We start from the raw sequence: 14645 nt of genomic DNA on the forward strand, positions 1-14645 counted from the left end.
TCTTCTCTGAAAACAAAGATGCTAGTGATAGTTCGAAGAAGGATTAAATGGGTAGTGCCTGTAAAGTGCTAAGTACAGCTGGGTAGTGCCTGTAAAGTGCTAAGTACAGCTTCTGGCACAGAGCGAGTGTGGTATTGATATTATCATTTTCACATCTCTTTTGAAACTGATCCTAATTTCAAAGCTTTTCTCCACTACACCCTCTTACCAGAACAGCTGATTATTTTAGATTTCGTTTTATTGAATTTTTATTGACTAAAATGTGAATAGTGGCAAACACTCAGCCCTTTGATCTTCTTAGATGTCTTTCACCCTCATGAAGTAGGAGAGTACTGATTCCTGCAGGGTATTGTAGGGAACATGTGCTTTCATTTACAGAGCAATCCTTACATTTTCTGTGTGAAGCAGTCACTCTGATTAAATTAGGAGACACACCCACACCCACACCCACACACACACACATACCCAAGTCTGCTTTTCCCTTGCTTCATTCTGGGCCCTGAGAGAGCCCTTCTTTCTTTTCCTTTTCAGTTCTTTTATGATTCTACTCAGGGAAAGAGGATGTGGAGTGAGGGAGACCTGACTTCTTAATCTCTCTCTGCAGGTGGGACTTCAAGCAAACTGCCTTTTTTTAAAAAAAAAAAAAACAAAAAACTAAACTAAACTATTTAGTTGGAAGTTGGGGGAGAGTGTGTGAGTTAAGCTGCTCAGCCTTGGGCTCAGCCTTGGGCTACTGGTTTTCACTTAGAGGAAGTGAAGGGGAGGCTGGTCTGGGCCACTTTTTTTCTCCACCAACATATGCTTGCAGGTGACCTCAAAGAGGGCTGGCACAAGGTTGAGGGGGTGGGTGTGGCACAAGGTCGAGGGGGTGGGTGTGCCCCAAGCAAAGGCTTTGGAGGCAGATGGTCATGTGTCTTTACCATGTCTTTAAACCTTTTGAAGTACCAGTTTCCTTCTCTGTGTAAATGGCTCTTAAATGATTAGAAGAAAATAAAGGTGAGATCATAACTCATATAAACATGAAATGGAAATATGTCAGATTTTCTGTAACTCTTAACTAAGAAAACTGGTGAGATGTTGCAAGCACTTCAAAGGAGAATTCAGAACTATATAAGGCCATTAGGTATGCTGAAATGAGTTTTTAGATTGTTGCAAGACTCAGTGTCTACAGGGCAATAATCAGTTGCATTCCATCAGGCAAAATATTTTGCTTTTCTATGCAAAAGAATCTTTTGTATCACTCTGTTTTCTACAATTTACAGAGTTGTGAAATAGACCATCAAAAAGCTCACTAGACCAGGACACCAGTACTTTTCATGCCCATTTTAAAGTGTTCCACAGTTTCTCCCAATAGAGTAAATGATGCTTAATTTTGCAAGTTACTAAAGGATTGGAGATATGACATATGTAAAATTTCTAGCACAGTAATTGTGTATTTGATGGCAGCTCTGTGTTCAAACATATTCAGACATCTCATTTCTCTTGGCTAGCTGACCAAGTCTTTATACTATTTGATTGGTTAACTACTGTTCCTAGTTTTTCTCACTCCCCTATCAAACATCCTATCTTTATTTTTTTCTTGCTCAAAGTTACGTGTATTTTTGCAAACTGGAGTTAAAATGAAAATGGTCTTAAGAATATAGAGGGATTAAAAGAAATAATTATAGATACACTAAGACCTTTTAAAACTAACAAATCACAGTGCTCAACATCCTGGTAAGAGAAAGCCTCAAACTGGGTGCCAGGGAATCTGAGTCTTTGCATGCTACTTATCAGACCACGTCCCCTCCTCAGCCCACCCTCTCTTCATCTCTAAAAAGAAGACAGCATATTTCAGGGATTTTCAAACTTTAGTCTTTTAACTACCAGTTTTGAGATTACCCTCCCCCCATATTCTCAGTATTTACATTAAAAAAATTTTTTTTATTGTGGTAGAATATACATAACATAAAATTTGCCATCTTAACCATTTTCAAGTGTGCAATTCAGTGACATTAAGTATATTCACAATGTCACGCATCTATCACCTCTCCATTTGCAGAACTTTTTCATCACCCCAAACAAACTCTGCACCCACTAAACAACAACTCCCTATCCCTCCCTCTCCCAGCCCATGGTTACCTCCATTCTACTTTCTGTTCCTATGAATTTGCCTGTTTGGGTACCACATGTAAATAGAATCATGTAATATTTTTTCTTTTGTGTCTGGGTTATTTTACTTAGCATAATGTTTTCAAAGTTCATCCATGTTATATATAGCATACCAGAATTTCATTCCTCTTTAAGGCTGAATATTCCATTGTGTGTGTGTGTGTGTGTGTGTGTGTGTGTGTGTGTACACACACCTCATTACGTTTATCCATTCATGTGCTGATGGGCATTTGGGTTGTTTTCATTTTTTGGCTTTTGTGAATAATCCTGCTGTGAACGTTGGTATACAGGTACCTGTCTGAGTCCCTGCTTCCACATCTTTTGAGTATATATTTTCATTACTGTTCTTGCTTGATTTGGTTTGTTTGTGTTTTGTTTTTAGGTTTTTTTTGCGTATTTTTTTATATGGATTAAGAAACACCTTTTCTACTTCCAGGTATAGGATTATCAGTGTTTTTATTGGGTTATGTAGAACTTATAAATAAATTTTCTATTCAAGAATATGGTGTGGATTTTTTTGTTTAGGCCATTTTTTATTTCTTTTAGAAGGACGTTGGTTTTTTCCTTGTATAAGCCTAGCACATTTCTTGTTAAATTTATTCTTACGTGTTTTATCTTTTTGTTGTTGGATTTCTAATGAGGTTTAGTTTGTATGTATGAAAGCGCTGTAACAGTTTGAGATACATTTTGTTAAGTTTGTCAGTAGGGGGCACATTGTATTCTATGAGTGAGCTTGCTCCTATGATGGAATTGTTAGCTTCTGGAGGAAAAAGAACTCTGTAACTTACCTTCCAGTTTTGGACATGTTTTCCCCTAAGCTGCCCAGACAGACAACCTCAGGAAATATTTTTCAAAGTGGGCCCTGTTTTGCTCAAATTAAATCTTCCCTGATGATTTAATTTCTCAGCAAGAAGACAGTTTCGTGGTGGGCACAGCCGAGGGGACAGTATTCCATTTTCAGCTGGTCTCTGTGACTTCCAACAGCAGTGAGAAGCAGTGGGTAAGGACAAAGCCGTTCCAGCATCACACCCACGATGTGCGAACCGTGGCCCACAGCCCCACAGCACTAATATCTGGAGGTAGGTTCTGCTCTCAGCCAAGCTACTTCTTTACTCTGCCCAGCTCTGATTCTTTTCATGCAGGACTTTTTCTAATTCTGATGCCTTCCCTCTGCCCTCTACCCTTCCCAGGCACTGACACCCACTTAGTCATTCGTCCTCTCATGGAGAAAGTGGAGGTAAAGAATTATGATGCTGCTCTCCGAAAAATCACTTTTCCCCATGTAAGTATCACCTCTTAACCCCTACCGTTCCCTTATCTCCCCATTCCCCTGTCCCACAAGACCCAGCACAGCTCACACTTCCTGAGCAAATCTGTAGCACTTCTGTAATCACGTGCCTTCATTCTCTGTTTCTGAGGCAGGCCTCTTGCAAATACATTTATGGGGGCCAAGAGATTTTATAGCAGCACTCCTAGTCCAGTTCATGGGGAAATCATTCTCTTTTCCAGATAGCTGTGGATTATGGAGAGTTTGTTTTTAAGGCTATTCTCTTTATTATTCTGAGTGGGAGGAGGAAAGTTCAGGCTCCCAGTGTTCCTTTTTAGATAAATGGACATCTTCCCAAGCTAAAAAAACCTCCTCCCCACTGCCAGCTTCTACATTCCATTCAACCAGTAAACCTTCCTGAGTCTACATCTTCATTATCTCTTGAATCTAGTCATTTCTCATTGTCTACACTGCCATTATCCTAGTTTGGATAGGTGTCTTGATTCCTTTACAGTAGCTTGTTAATGACCTTTTATTTATTTACATTTGTGTCTTTCCAGCCTATTTATTGAACTGTTCAGAAAGCAACTTTGTGTATCTCCCCATGCTTAAAAGTCTTTGGTTGGTCCTTGCTGCCTTCAGCATAAAAACCCAGTTCCTTGGCATGGCTTATGAAACATGTCTTGATCTTGCCCTGCTCCTCACCTCTTCTCTCACACACTTGCAGCACCCCCAGTCTAGGTGTTCTGAAAGACTCTTTTTATTCTCTGTAATGGTCTTTTACCTTTGTGCTGTTTCACATGCCATTGCTCTGCTTGGAACCTCTTGCCCTACGTTCTTTGTCTGAGTAGACTTTGCCAGTGAACTTCATCTGGGCTCCTGTCTTTACCCCCATGAGACTAAAGGAAATATCCCTTATATTTTTTTCATGACATACTGTGTTTAGCCATGTTAAAATTGTTAACACATGTACTATAATTGCCTGTTTAATTCTGTGTCAGCCGTGGTAGTACATAGGAAATGTTTATCAAGCAAATGGATTTCAGCAGTAAAAGATGTGCTAAGATGTCGCTGCTATAGCTAGTACTGAGGCAGTAGATGACCCTGGCTTATTTATCACTTTCAATTCTTCGATATAGCGACGTCTCATTTCCTGTTCAAAAAAGAGGCAGCTTCTTCTCTTCCAGTTTTCTCATCACTTGGATCTTTGGCGACTGGGATCTACAGTTGCAACAGGTAAAACGGGAGAAAGTTTTTTCCACTTAGAAAACTAGAGAAAGAAGGCAGAAATTAGAATTGCAGTTGATATTCTACTTAGGGAGGTAGATTTTTGTGTCTGTTAGAACTCATGGTTTTCCCACCAACTAGATAGAGCAAAGGGGTTTGCTTCAGAGTATTAGAATAGTTAATAAGATACTAGATTATCTGGTAAAAGTTTGTGATTCCATATGGTACAGTAAGGTAGTAGAGGGGGTGCCGAAAGTAGCGAAGGTGATTGTTGTAGAATCATAGTTTGCCATGGCTTGACTGGGATCAAAACAGGATATTGAAAAATGACAAGATTTAATGCGGGATAATGATAGCCCTGCATGAAAAAGAAGGTCACATGGATCTTCTGTCGCTGGGGTGACAACCTAGTAGCCTTTTATATGACCTGTTAAGGAAATGTTTGGGTTCTGTTGCTTTGTATTAGGTTAGGTTTATATTAGATTTAGGTTCCAAAATAAACAAATAAAATTCAAGTTGAGGCCACGCAATCTCTCCTTCCACCTACCTACACGCCTGGCTGTAGGGTAGAGCTTCGGCAAATTAGCAATGTACTGTAGGCCATGTCCCAGGCACCCAAATAGAAGCTAAGAAAATGTTTATGGCGTATGTCCCCAGAAAACTGGATGTACTAAGTCAGGAGTTTTTCTGATTTCCCACTGGTAGAGGTTCCATTCTACCCAGAAATGACTTTTTAGAAGAAAAAAAAAATAAGCAAATAACCTTTCTTTGAGAAGAAACACCTCAGGGAAATTTCTTATTTTAGGAAAGCATGGAGATACTCTGCCACTCTCTAAAGATGCAGATCATTTGCTGCACCTCAAGACAAAGGTAAGGAAGTGTAACTGCGTTCAGACTCCGAAATCCAGAGCATTCTTCTCATTCTCAGTTTTTGAGAATTAGTTGTCATCATAAACTGTATAAAAGCTAGTAATTTGAATGAAGTACTGTGTTGACAGAACTGAGTTTCCTGTTGGGCATTCAAAATTTATTGGATGAATGAATACAGGAAATTGGGTTTTTTTTCCTTTGGTATTACTATGAGAATAACTATATATACATACGATGTGTGTGTGTGTGTGTGTGTGTGTGTGTGTGTGTGTGTGTGTGTGTATGTATATGTATATTTAACTCAAATGGTACAAAAGGATATGCAGTGAAAAATGAGCTCCCTTCTTACCCTAAATCCCCGGTCCCTCCAGAGATAATCACTGCCAATAGTTTCTTGCATATCCTCCCAGAAAAAAATTTCACTCATGTGCATGTGTATCTATCCTTTCTTTCTACAGTAATGGGAATATACTATACAAACTGCTTTGTATCTTTTCCAAAAAAATATTTAATTACATAAATATTTGTGAATACATTCTTACTGTAAAGAATTCAAACAATATTGGTAGTTTATATCCTTGTCCACCTCTTTAATTCTAATACCTTTTCCTGAAGTAATTATTGTTAATTGATTAACTGTATAGCCTTCCAAATCTTTTTCTGTGTGAGAATATGTGTGTATATGTACTTATTTACATTTAGCTGTTTCATGAGTTTTTTGAATTATATAGATATTACATTAAATTTTCCCTTTGTCCACACCATTTAGATGCTCTGCTTCTGAAATAATCATAGTGACACACAGATAGGAAGTGTCAGGGTTATGTGTAGGTGTTTGTAGATATGTCCAGAGTGGCAACACGTTGGGGGTTCATGTCACTGTGAACCTTGTTGTGTGAAGTTTTACTTGAATTCATCCTAATTCCTAACATTGCCAGGGGCCTGAGAACATTATTTGCAGCTGTATCTCCCCGTGTGGAAGTTGGATAGCCTATTCTACAGCTTCTCGTTTTTTTCTCTATCGGTTGAATTATGAACATGACAACGTAAGCCTCCAAAGGGTAAGTGATAAAGCAATATATGTTTGAACAAGAAGAAAATTTATGTGTGGTTTTTGTGTGAAGTGGGAATGTTCTAGATAGGAATCCTTGTTCAGCTAAAGCTGTCTGGAGACAGCTGTTACAAAAATGTCTTATTTCCACTTTGATTTGATTTGTTTTTGGAGGAATAGTGAAATGTCAGAAAGTGCCAGTTAAGTTCAGGCTTTTGAAGCGATGAAGGAGGGAGATGTATAGGTTACCACAGGCATGTCAGTATTCTAGGCCCTTGGTCAATTCGCTTCCTTAGAGACAGGAAGCATTAATGTAATTTAAGTCTGGCAGTGCTGATTTTTGATGGCCTCTAGGTTTCACTTCTCTCTCTTACTGGTTTCTACTACTGGTTCACTCCAAGGTTTCCAAAATGCCAGCGTTCCTTCGCTCTGCCCTTCAGATTTTGTTTTCTGAAGATTCAACAAAGCTCTTTGTGGCATCAAATCAAGGGTCTCTACATATCATTCAGCTGTTGGAAGGAAATTTCAAGCACCTGCATACTTTCCAACCTCGGTCAGGTAGGAATTTGGTAACTGGCTGCGGGAGAGAGCTGTTAGGGTCATCAGTCTCTGATGTATCTTCTTTCCCCGCTCCTTTTAAACTTCATTAATAGTTGGGGGTTCATTAATGCTCTTCTCCCTGCAAATATACATTCATATGTTTGCAATTTAAAGTAGGAGGAGATATCTGGCAAATGAAAATGCTTGAGGAGATCTGAAATGTTCCTCACAGCTACTCTTTTTCTCACTGAGCTTTTGATTCCTTATTTGGGACCAGAGAAGTTTCATCACCCTTCTTAGAGTTTTTGCTTGTTAGCAGGACAAGAAGAAAGTTAAAATCATCTGTAATCCTGACACCCAGAAATGACTTCTATTAAAATTTTTGTAAATTTCTAATACATTTTTGTATATAGTTATTTTATGGACCTGTTAGTTGATTGTTTTTATAAAGATGAACTTACACATAGAATTTCATTACCCATCATATAATGTTTGTGACCATTTTTCCATGTTCTTTGACAACTGGAATATTGAATGGGTGACTATGGGGTAACTTGCATGAATGGGTGACTATGGGATAACTTGCTGAGTTAATAATTGAGGACTTAGTACCCAGCTTAAGCTGGTAATTTTTTGGACATTTCCCATGGGCCTTTTCCTTTCTCTCTTGCTCTGATTATAGCAGCTTCACTATCATTTAGACTCCATCAGTGTGGAAAATCTACTCTTAATTTAAACTCACTGTTCATAAGGTGCTTGAGAAACATACAAGAAGTGAAACTCACAAGTTAAGAGTCAGATAAAGTAAACTGCCAGTTTTTATTGAGTACCTGTATATGTTTTTGTTACAAAACTTAAAATTCTTTATCTTGAATTTAGCACCCCTTAAAATTGGGCTCTGCATATGTATATAATTTTATTTTTTTCTTCTTTCACATTTCACTTTCCCCTTATAGTCAAGCTGGTTTCTTCATAACCTGCAAACTTATGTATTTCAGTCCTTGTCACTTAGCTCATATTCTCCATCCTTTTCTACCTACCTCACCCATCCTTTAGCTTCTGGTTTATTTCTTGTTTTAAAGCTTTTTTATTGTTTGGTGGTATTATTTGCAGCACATATTTGGCAGATAGCATCACTGTATGATTTTTGTACCACATGAGTCTTCGTGTTGCCAGATTGGTTTAAAATCCCCTGCTGTCAAAGATGGCTCATTTGCTGCCATGCTCTCTCAGTGCTAAATATGCAACAGGTACCCAATAAATTAAAGATATGCTTCAAGTGTATTAAATTGGCTGTTTGTCCCTAACTTTGATTAAACACCATTTGGTAGGAAAGGAGTTTGAAACAAAGTATAGATTTTAGTGGTAGCTCTTACTCTGATTCTTCATCCCCATGGTAGACTCAGCCTTGAGCAGGTAATACTTTCAGGTTTATCTCTCTGGCTCTTCTTTACATGAAGGATGGCTAATTAAATGAAGATAGTAGACAGATTAACTTATCCAGAAGTTATTTGCAAAATTATCAAGAAATTATCCTATCAGTAATTTAAACTATCCTATCAGTCTTATTGGCTTTTGCCATCATCTTCAGGGCAGGGGTGGCTGTCAACACTGAATTCAGACTTAACTGTTGTTCTGTCTTCACAGGAACAGTGGAGTCCATGTGTCTCTTGGCCGTCAGTTCAGATGGGAATTGGCTAGCTGCGTCAGGTACCAGTGCTGGAGTCCATGTGTACAGCATAAAACGTCTAAAGGTGAGCTTTGGGTTTAATAGCAGCAAACAGGAGGAAGTTTGCCCTGCAGTTACAAGACTCAAGGCCAACTGGCATGACCCAGAAAATTACTAGACTTTTTTTTCAAACCAAGAATTTTTCCTGTTTTACTCATTTAGAACCCAGAAGCTATAATCTATCACATTAAAATCAGTCAGTGGGAACAATGAAACCACTGGTGCACAGAAATTTGAAATTAAGGATTCATGAGTGATGAATCCACATCTAGATTTTTCCTACATTTTGGAGAGGAAAATTCTGACTCACCCAGATGAATAGTTGCAGATAGTAAGTTTCCTTTAATAACTGTCCTTGTAATCTCAAGATATTTTTTTAAATTTAGTAAAACCAGAAATTTGACAAAGGAATAGCACAAAAACATTTTTTATTAATCAGTAATGATATTGTCATTCATATGTGGAATCATTAATGATCCCCTACAAGTCTTTGTCTTCATCATAAAAGTGAGATAAGCACTACCCAAGACTTAAAATAGGCATTGAAAGTTTATAGAACCCCAAAATTTAGCACTTAATGGGTTTATCTGTTAACTGCATAATTTAATCTTTAACACATTGTGGCAAGAGCATGTAATGTTTGCTCTTTGAGCCTTGCCTGGCATTTAAAAATGTATTCCTGTGTAGTAGCATACATGTCTTACAATTGTACACAAGTGTCCATGCCTAGGCATTGATTTCTTTTAAATCCAGTGGTTAAGTTATAGATTTTCGGTTTAATGACATATTTATGAGCAATTCACACAGATGTAGAGATAGCAAGGAAGGCTTTACTCTGAAGTTCTCTGCAGATGCTTTCAGTTTTGTAAGCAATTAAACATACATTTTTTTAAATGAAGTTAAAGTTTATTTTGGGGGAAAATATCTGATGTTTATGGGAACTTCCATAGAACTCTTTGAGTTCCAAAGAACATTATTTAAAAACAGTTGATTTAGACCACCCAGTCTTTCCTGAGGGGATGTATCACATAGAATTGCCTTTCGTTTCTGTTATTTCTTCCCAGCTTCACTGCACAGTGCCTGCTTACAATTTCCCTGTGACTGCTCTTGCTATCGCCCCCAGTACCAACAACCTCGTCATTGCACATTCTGACCAGCAGGTAAGAGATTCCAGTGCTTTCTAATTCCTTCCTGCTGTATGGTAACTTAGAAGCTGAGATAATGACAATTTTGGAAGACCCTTTTTGTTTTAAGGGACTAGATGATACAATGGTAGTTTTCTCCTGTGCGAAGCAAAGCTTCTATATTTGGCCTAGGCAGATCATGGGCCAGTGAAATGTGAAGCACTGAGATTCTAGAGTAAAGAGGTAAAAGAAAGAGGAGGAATTTTGAAGTACTAGTTTTACTGATCGTTTTTGGACTAGAGGTGACATGGACTCAGATGTTAGGCTGTTCTCAGGGGTAGAATAAAATTTTGAGAATTGACAGTGACTAAAAGATCATTTAATTAATCTTCACTTTTTGCAGATGAGGAAATCAGGCCATAATGAAATCAGGTACCTGATACCAGCCAAAATTAGTGTTTGGTCTGCTGCTTATCAGTACTTTCATTTCTTGATTTGTAAACTAGGCATGGTAATACCCTCCTCACTGAGCTATTGGAAAGACTACATGTGATCTCAGAAGCACATTTAAGTAGACTGCTAGGCAGACAATGCTTGCTACTTTGATTAGCAGTTTTACATGCACATATGTGCACACATACACATTCTATCCAAAAAAATGAAATCTCTCATTTCAGTTTCATAATTCACAGACTGAAAGATTAGTGAAGCCACATCCTTGTCCTTGTCACATGTAATGATAATGTCTATCTGATGCCTTTTACTGGCAGTTGGTCCCATAAGTGCTTCAGTCATTAGAACTGGTGAGAAATTTTTTTAGTGTCTGTTAGATTAGCAAAGATCAATAGAGTTGATAATGCACAGTGCTTGAGAGTATAGGGAAACAACACTTCATACATTACATAAATTACTGTGATTCCTTTAGAGGACATTTTGGCAATATCTTTAAATTTTTCTAATACACATAATCTTTGATTCAAAAGTTCCAATTTTGAAAGTTCTTCCTACAGATAATATGCTTTCAGTTGTGCAAAAGACATTGATACAGAGATAATCATTGCAGCCTTGTTTGTAGTAGCCAAAGATTAGAAATAACCTAAATGTCCATCAAACAGACTAGATAAATAAAAGTGAGTGGATTATTATGTATTCTTCAAGGGGAGTATGAATGATCTATATATATATACATATATATACACACACACACACACACACACATATATACATATTGACCCATATATTGATATGGGTCAGTCTCCAAGATACAATGTTAAATCTAAAAGCAACATACGGAACAGCATGTCTGTATGCATAAAACATCTCTGAAAAGATGTAAACAAGAAACAGCAAGCTACTTTTGGGGCAGAGAGATGCCAAGATTGCAGGATGTCATTTCATTGTAAACCTTCCTATGCTGTTTGAATTATTTATTGTTGTGTAGTTTACCTTAAATTTAAAAAAACAAACAAACAAAAACAACCAAGAAAGCATAAGACTGAATGTGATTCAATCAAGGTTTGTATAGATATTTTCTGGTTAGGAACGAGGGAACCCTTTGGTCTTTCTGGGTACCAGCCTGCATTTCCTCTGTGTCATGTCCTTCCTCAGATATTTGAATTCAGCATCCCAGACAAACAGTATACAGAGTGGAGCCGGACCATCCAGAAGCAGGGGTTTCATCACCTTTGGCTCCAAAGGGATACTCCCATCACACATATCAGTTTTCATCCCAAGAGACCAATGCACATTCTTGTCCACGATGCCTATATGTTCTGTATCATCGACAAGTCATTGGTGAGTTCTTCGCCACTATTACCCATGCGATCATTGACTCTTTTTTACTTAGGAATCTTCAAGTTCTAAAAGTATCAAATATAATAAGTTAGAGGATGGAGAAACAGAATCAAAGTGCCCACTCTTTTCTTTGGTTGAGAGGAGCTTTCATTTTGCAGATTTTCTCATTTTTGTTTCCATGTTCATTAGGCTCCCAGGGGAGGAATGGGCCATTGTTGCCCTGGTTTTTGCTGATCTGACTATTTCTCTGCTTTGCCTACAAACACATAAACTTAAGGAGAAAAGTGATTAGGTCTGTATTGAGAAAGTAACCCTCATGAGGTAATACCATTGATTTGGCTAAATCACTACCACCTTTGCACTCTGAGTGACTGGAATAATGTAGTTTCTTCAAAGGAGATACAGATTGTGGTTTTGACCACTTACGCTCCCTCCGCTGAATGTACTGAAACACTGCAGCCTTTGAGGTCTGAAGGCCAAAGAAAAAGTCTAGCTAGGAAAATTCCATTCTTCATAGCTGTGATTTAGGTGGGATGTGAGACGGTTTTCAGTTCTAGATTCCATCTTCTCCCAGTTGCTGTTTAGGTTCACTCCAAATTTATGTGTGTTTTCTGGGCAGGAGCACTGTGGGCTGTGGCCGTGCCTGTAATGCACTTTGGGCTTAGATTACAAGCAACACACGGTGTTTTGGTATATCTGTGAAGGTGGGGGTGGAAGGAACATGGAGAAAGCATCAGATGGCTCTAAAGGCGGTGTGCATGTTGATGTGTCACTGGAACTCTTCTCCTGGGCCCTGTGTTCTCTGGGCGTGGGAAGCAGAGCTGGCTGACAAGTACATTCTGCAATTGGAGTGATACATGAATGGCCCCTCCCACTCGCTTGCCTCTTTGTAACTCAGCCCAGATTGGCCCATATTTTCTCCCAGGCATTAGTGATAAGTCCATCACTTCCTCTTGCCGGGTAGAGCTATTTCCCAAGGAAGTCAGAGATGAAATATCACTTGCTTGGCCAGAGGCCATCTCTTGAGGTGTCAGTGACATCAGTAGGGGTGGTTTGTGTTACAGTTTCTCCTGAGGAGAACTTCAGTCACTTAGTCCATGATCTGGTTGGGGGAGAATCTAGAAAGCAGAGCATTCATGGGCTGAACTCCTGCAAATGCCAGTTTGTGTTTCTGTCACACCAAATATTACTGACAAGACTGGCCAGAAGCCTCAGCTGGGCTCTTTGATCTTGCCGACAGAGTACCAAGCTCTCTTTGCTGCGTATTCCCGCCCTCTGCATATAGCTGGAGGAATGAGTACTGCTCTCTTCCTGAAGTAAGGAGAGTCAGGGAGGTAGTAAATGTATAATATGATGGTTAGAAGATGGTATTTGCCTGAAAAATTACTGTAGTCTTTTGTTCTTTAGAAACCCAATAAAAATAACGATTTAAACAGTATATCTTTGTCTTTTTAGCCTCTTCCAAATGACAAAACCTTACTGTACAATCCACTGCCTCCCACGAATGAATCAGATGTCATCAGGAGGCGCACAGCACATGCCTTTAAAATTTCCAAGATATATAAGGTAAAACATCTTGCATTGTATTCTGGACAGTTGGTTCTTTGTGATATTATCAAAATGTAATAAGATGTCAAAATGTCACCCTTATTTTTCATGCAGAGGACCTAGTTTTGAGAGACAAGTGACCTTTCTGAGGATGTTTGTCCTTTCCCGTATGGCTGTATTTCATTGTTCTTGCCTCAGTGTGTTAGAGGCAGGCACATCATATTTAACCAAAATGAAATACATAGGGAGTAAGAAATGATGTTGGAGCTCACGTGGGGTCTTTCTGTTAAAGCTGGATTTTATTTTATTTTATTTATTTATTTAATTCCCCCCTGCCCCTTCCACCCCTGACCTATGGATGTTGCCGCTTCCCCTTAAGAACTGGATCTCTGAAGGCAGGGCGTCTCCTCCTACAGGCTCATGGCGTGCACCAGGGGCCTGGCACACCTGGGGGGCCTGGCGCACCTGGGGTATGGGCTGTGGCTCCTCTGGGGCTCTAGCCCAGGACCTTCTGCATGTAAAGCAGACGTGCTAACCACTACTCTATGAAACCACCCCTAAAGCTGGATTTTAAATTCAACTTCTAGTTGGAGAATATTCCACAAGATAAGTCTCCAGTGAATGGAAGTCATTGACTTGATTATGATTTTCCTTTCTGGGCTAGGCTTTTCACTGTATATAAAATAAATAAATATTTATTGAGCTCCAGCTATTTGTGCCACCTCAGAAGTTCCATATTCATGCTTCCCAGATTGGAGATTCTTGGGCATCCTGGGACATTTTCTAAAGGATGTGCAAGAATTTTTTTTAAGAGGGAGATCTGTGAATTATTCAAGTATGATTAGCTTCCTCATGCATTTGTAACTTAACATTTGTCAATAATTTTGGCTCCAAAGCCCTCAGTTAACACTGATTCCTAAGAAATTAGATTTTCTATACAGAGAAACATGAAAAATCTTGCTGAATCTTTTAGGAACGAACTGTGAAAAGCTCCCAACCTTTTCAACCATTTTGAGTCCTAGGGCAGGAAGAGTTGTTAGAGATTTATATCCCACCAGCCTTGAATTAGGCTAACCTTTTAGTATCCAGGACTTACCCTGGAGCCTAACTCCTGGTAGAATCATTCTCATCTCTCTACAGCCTCTACTCTTCATGGATCTTTTGGATGAAAGAACACTAGTGGCAGTAGAACGGCCCCTGGGTGACATCATTGCTCAACTCCCACCACCCATCAAAAAGAAGAAATTTGGGACCTAAAACGGCGCTGTCAGTGTCCTTCCTTGAACTGTTCTACCCTGTTTGTTTTCACAAATCATGATAATAAAACAAAGTTATTCTTTAGGA

At 38.8% G+C, this 14645-nt stretch overlaps 1 protein-coding gene across 2 annotated transcripts in view; it reads left to right on the plus strand.

Moving 5' to 3' along the window:
• The window catches only part of UTP4 (UTP4 small subunit processome component), a 25541-nt gene extending 10896 nt beyond the window's left edge, over window positions 1–14645 (plus strand). Inside the window, exons 7-17 of one of the 2 annotated variants that reach the window (XM_039851786.1) lie at window positions 3059–3230; window positions 3342–3433; window positions 4558–4654; window positions 5451–5515; window positions 6454–6576; window positions 6968–7124; window positions 8754–8860; window positions 9900–9995; window positions 11568–11753; window positions 13209–13319; window positions 14442–14645. In XM_039851786.1, the coding sequence (XP_039707720.1) occupies window positions 3059–3230; window positions 3342–3433; window positions 4558–4654; window positions 5451–5515; window positions 6454–6576; window positions 6968–7124; window positions 8754–8860; window positions 9900–9995; window positions 11568–11753; window positions 13209–13319; window positions 14442–14558 (1323 nt within the window). In that variant the 3' untranslated portion in view covers window positions 14559–14645. The remainder of the gene's footprint in view (window positions 1–3058; window positions 3231–3341; window positions 3434–4557; window positions 4655–5450; window positions 5516–6453; window positions 6577–6967; window positions 7125–8753; window positions 8861–9899; window positions 9996–11567; window positions 11754–13208; window positions 13320–14441) is intronic. The other variant, XM_039851787.1, reaches the window with a different exon arrangement.

Source organism: Pteropus medius, unplaced genomic scaffold (assembly GCF_902729225.1).
Source record: "Pteropus medius unplaced genomic scaffold, Ma_sr-lr_union100, whole genome shotgun sequence".
Lineage (NCBI taxonomy): Eukaryota > Metazoa > Chordata > Mammalia > Chiroptera > Pteropodidae > Pteropus > Pteropus medius.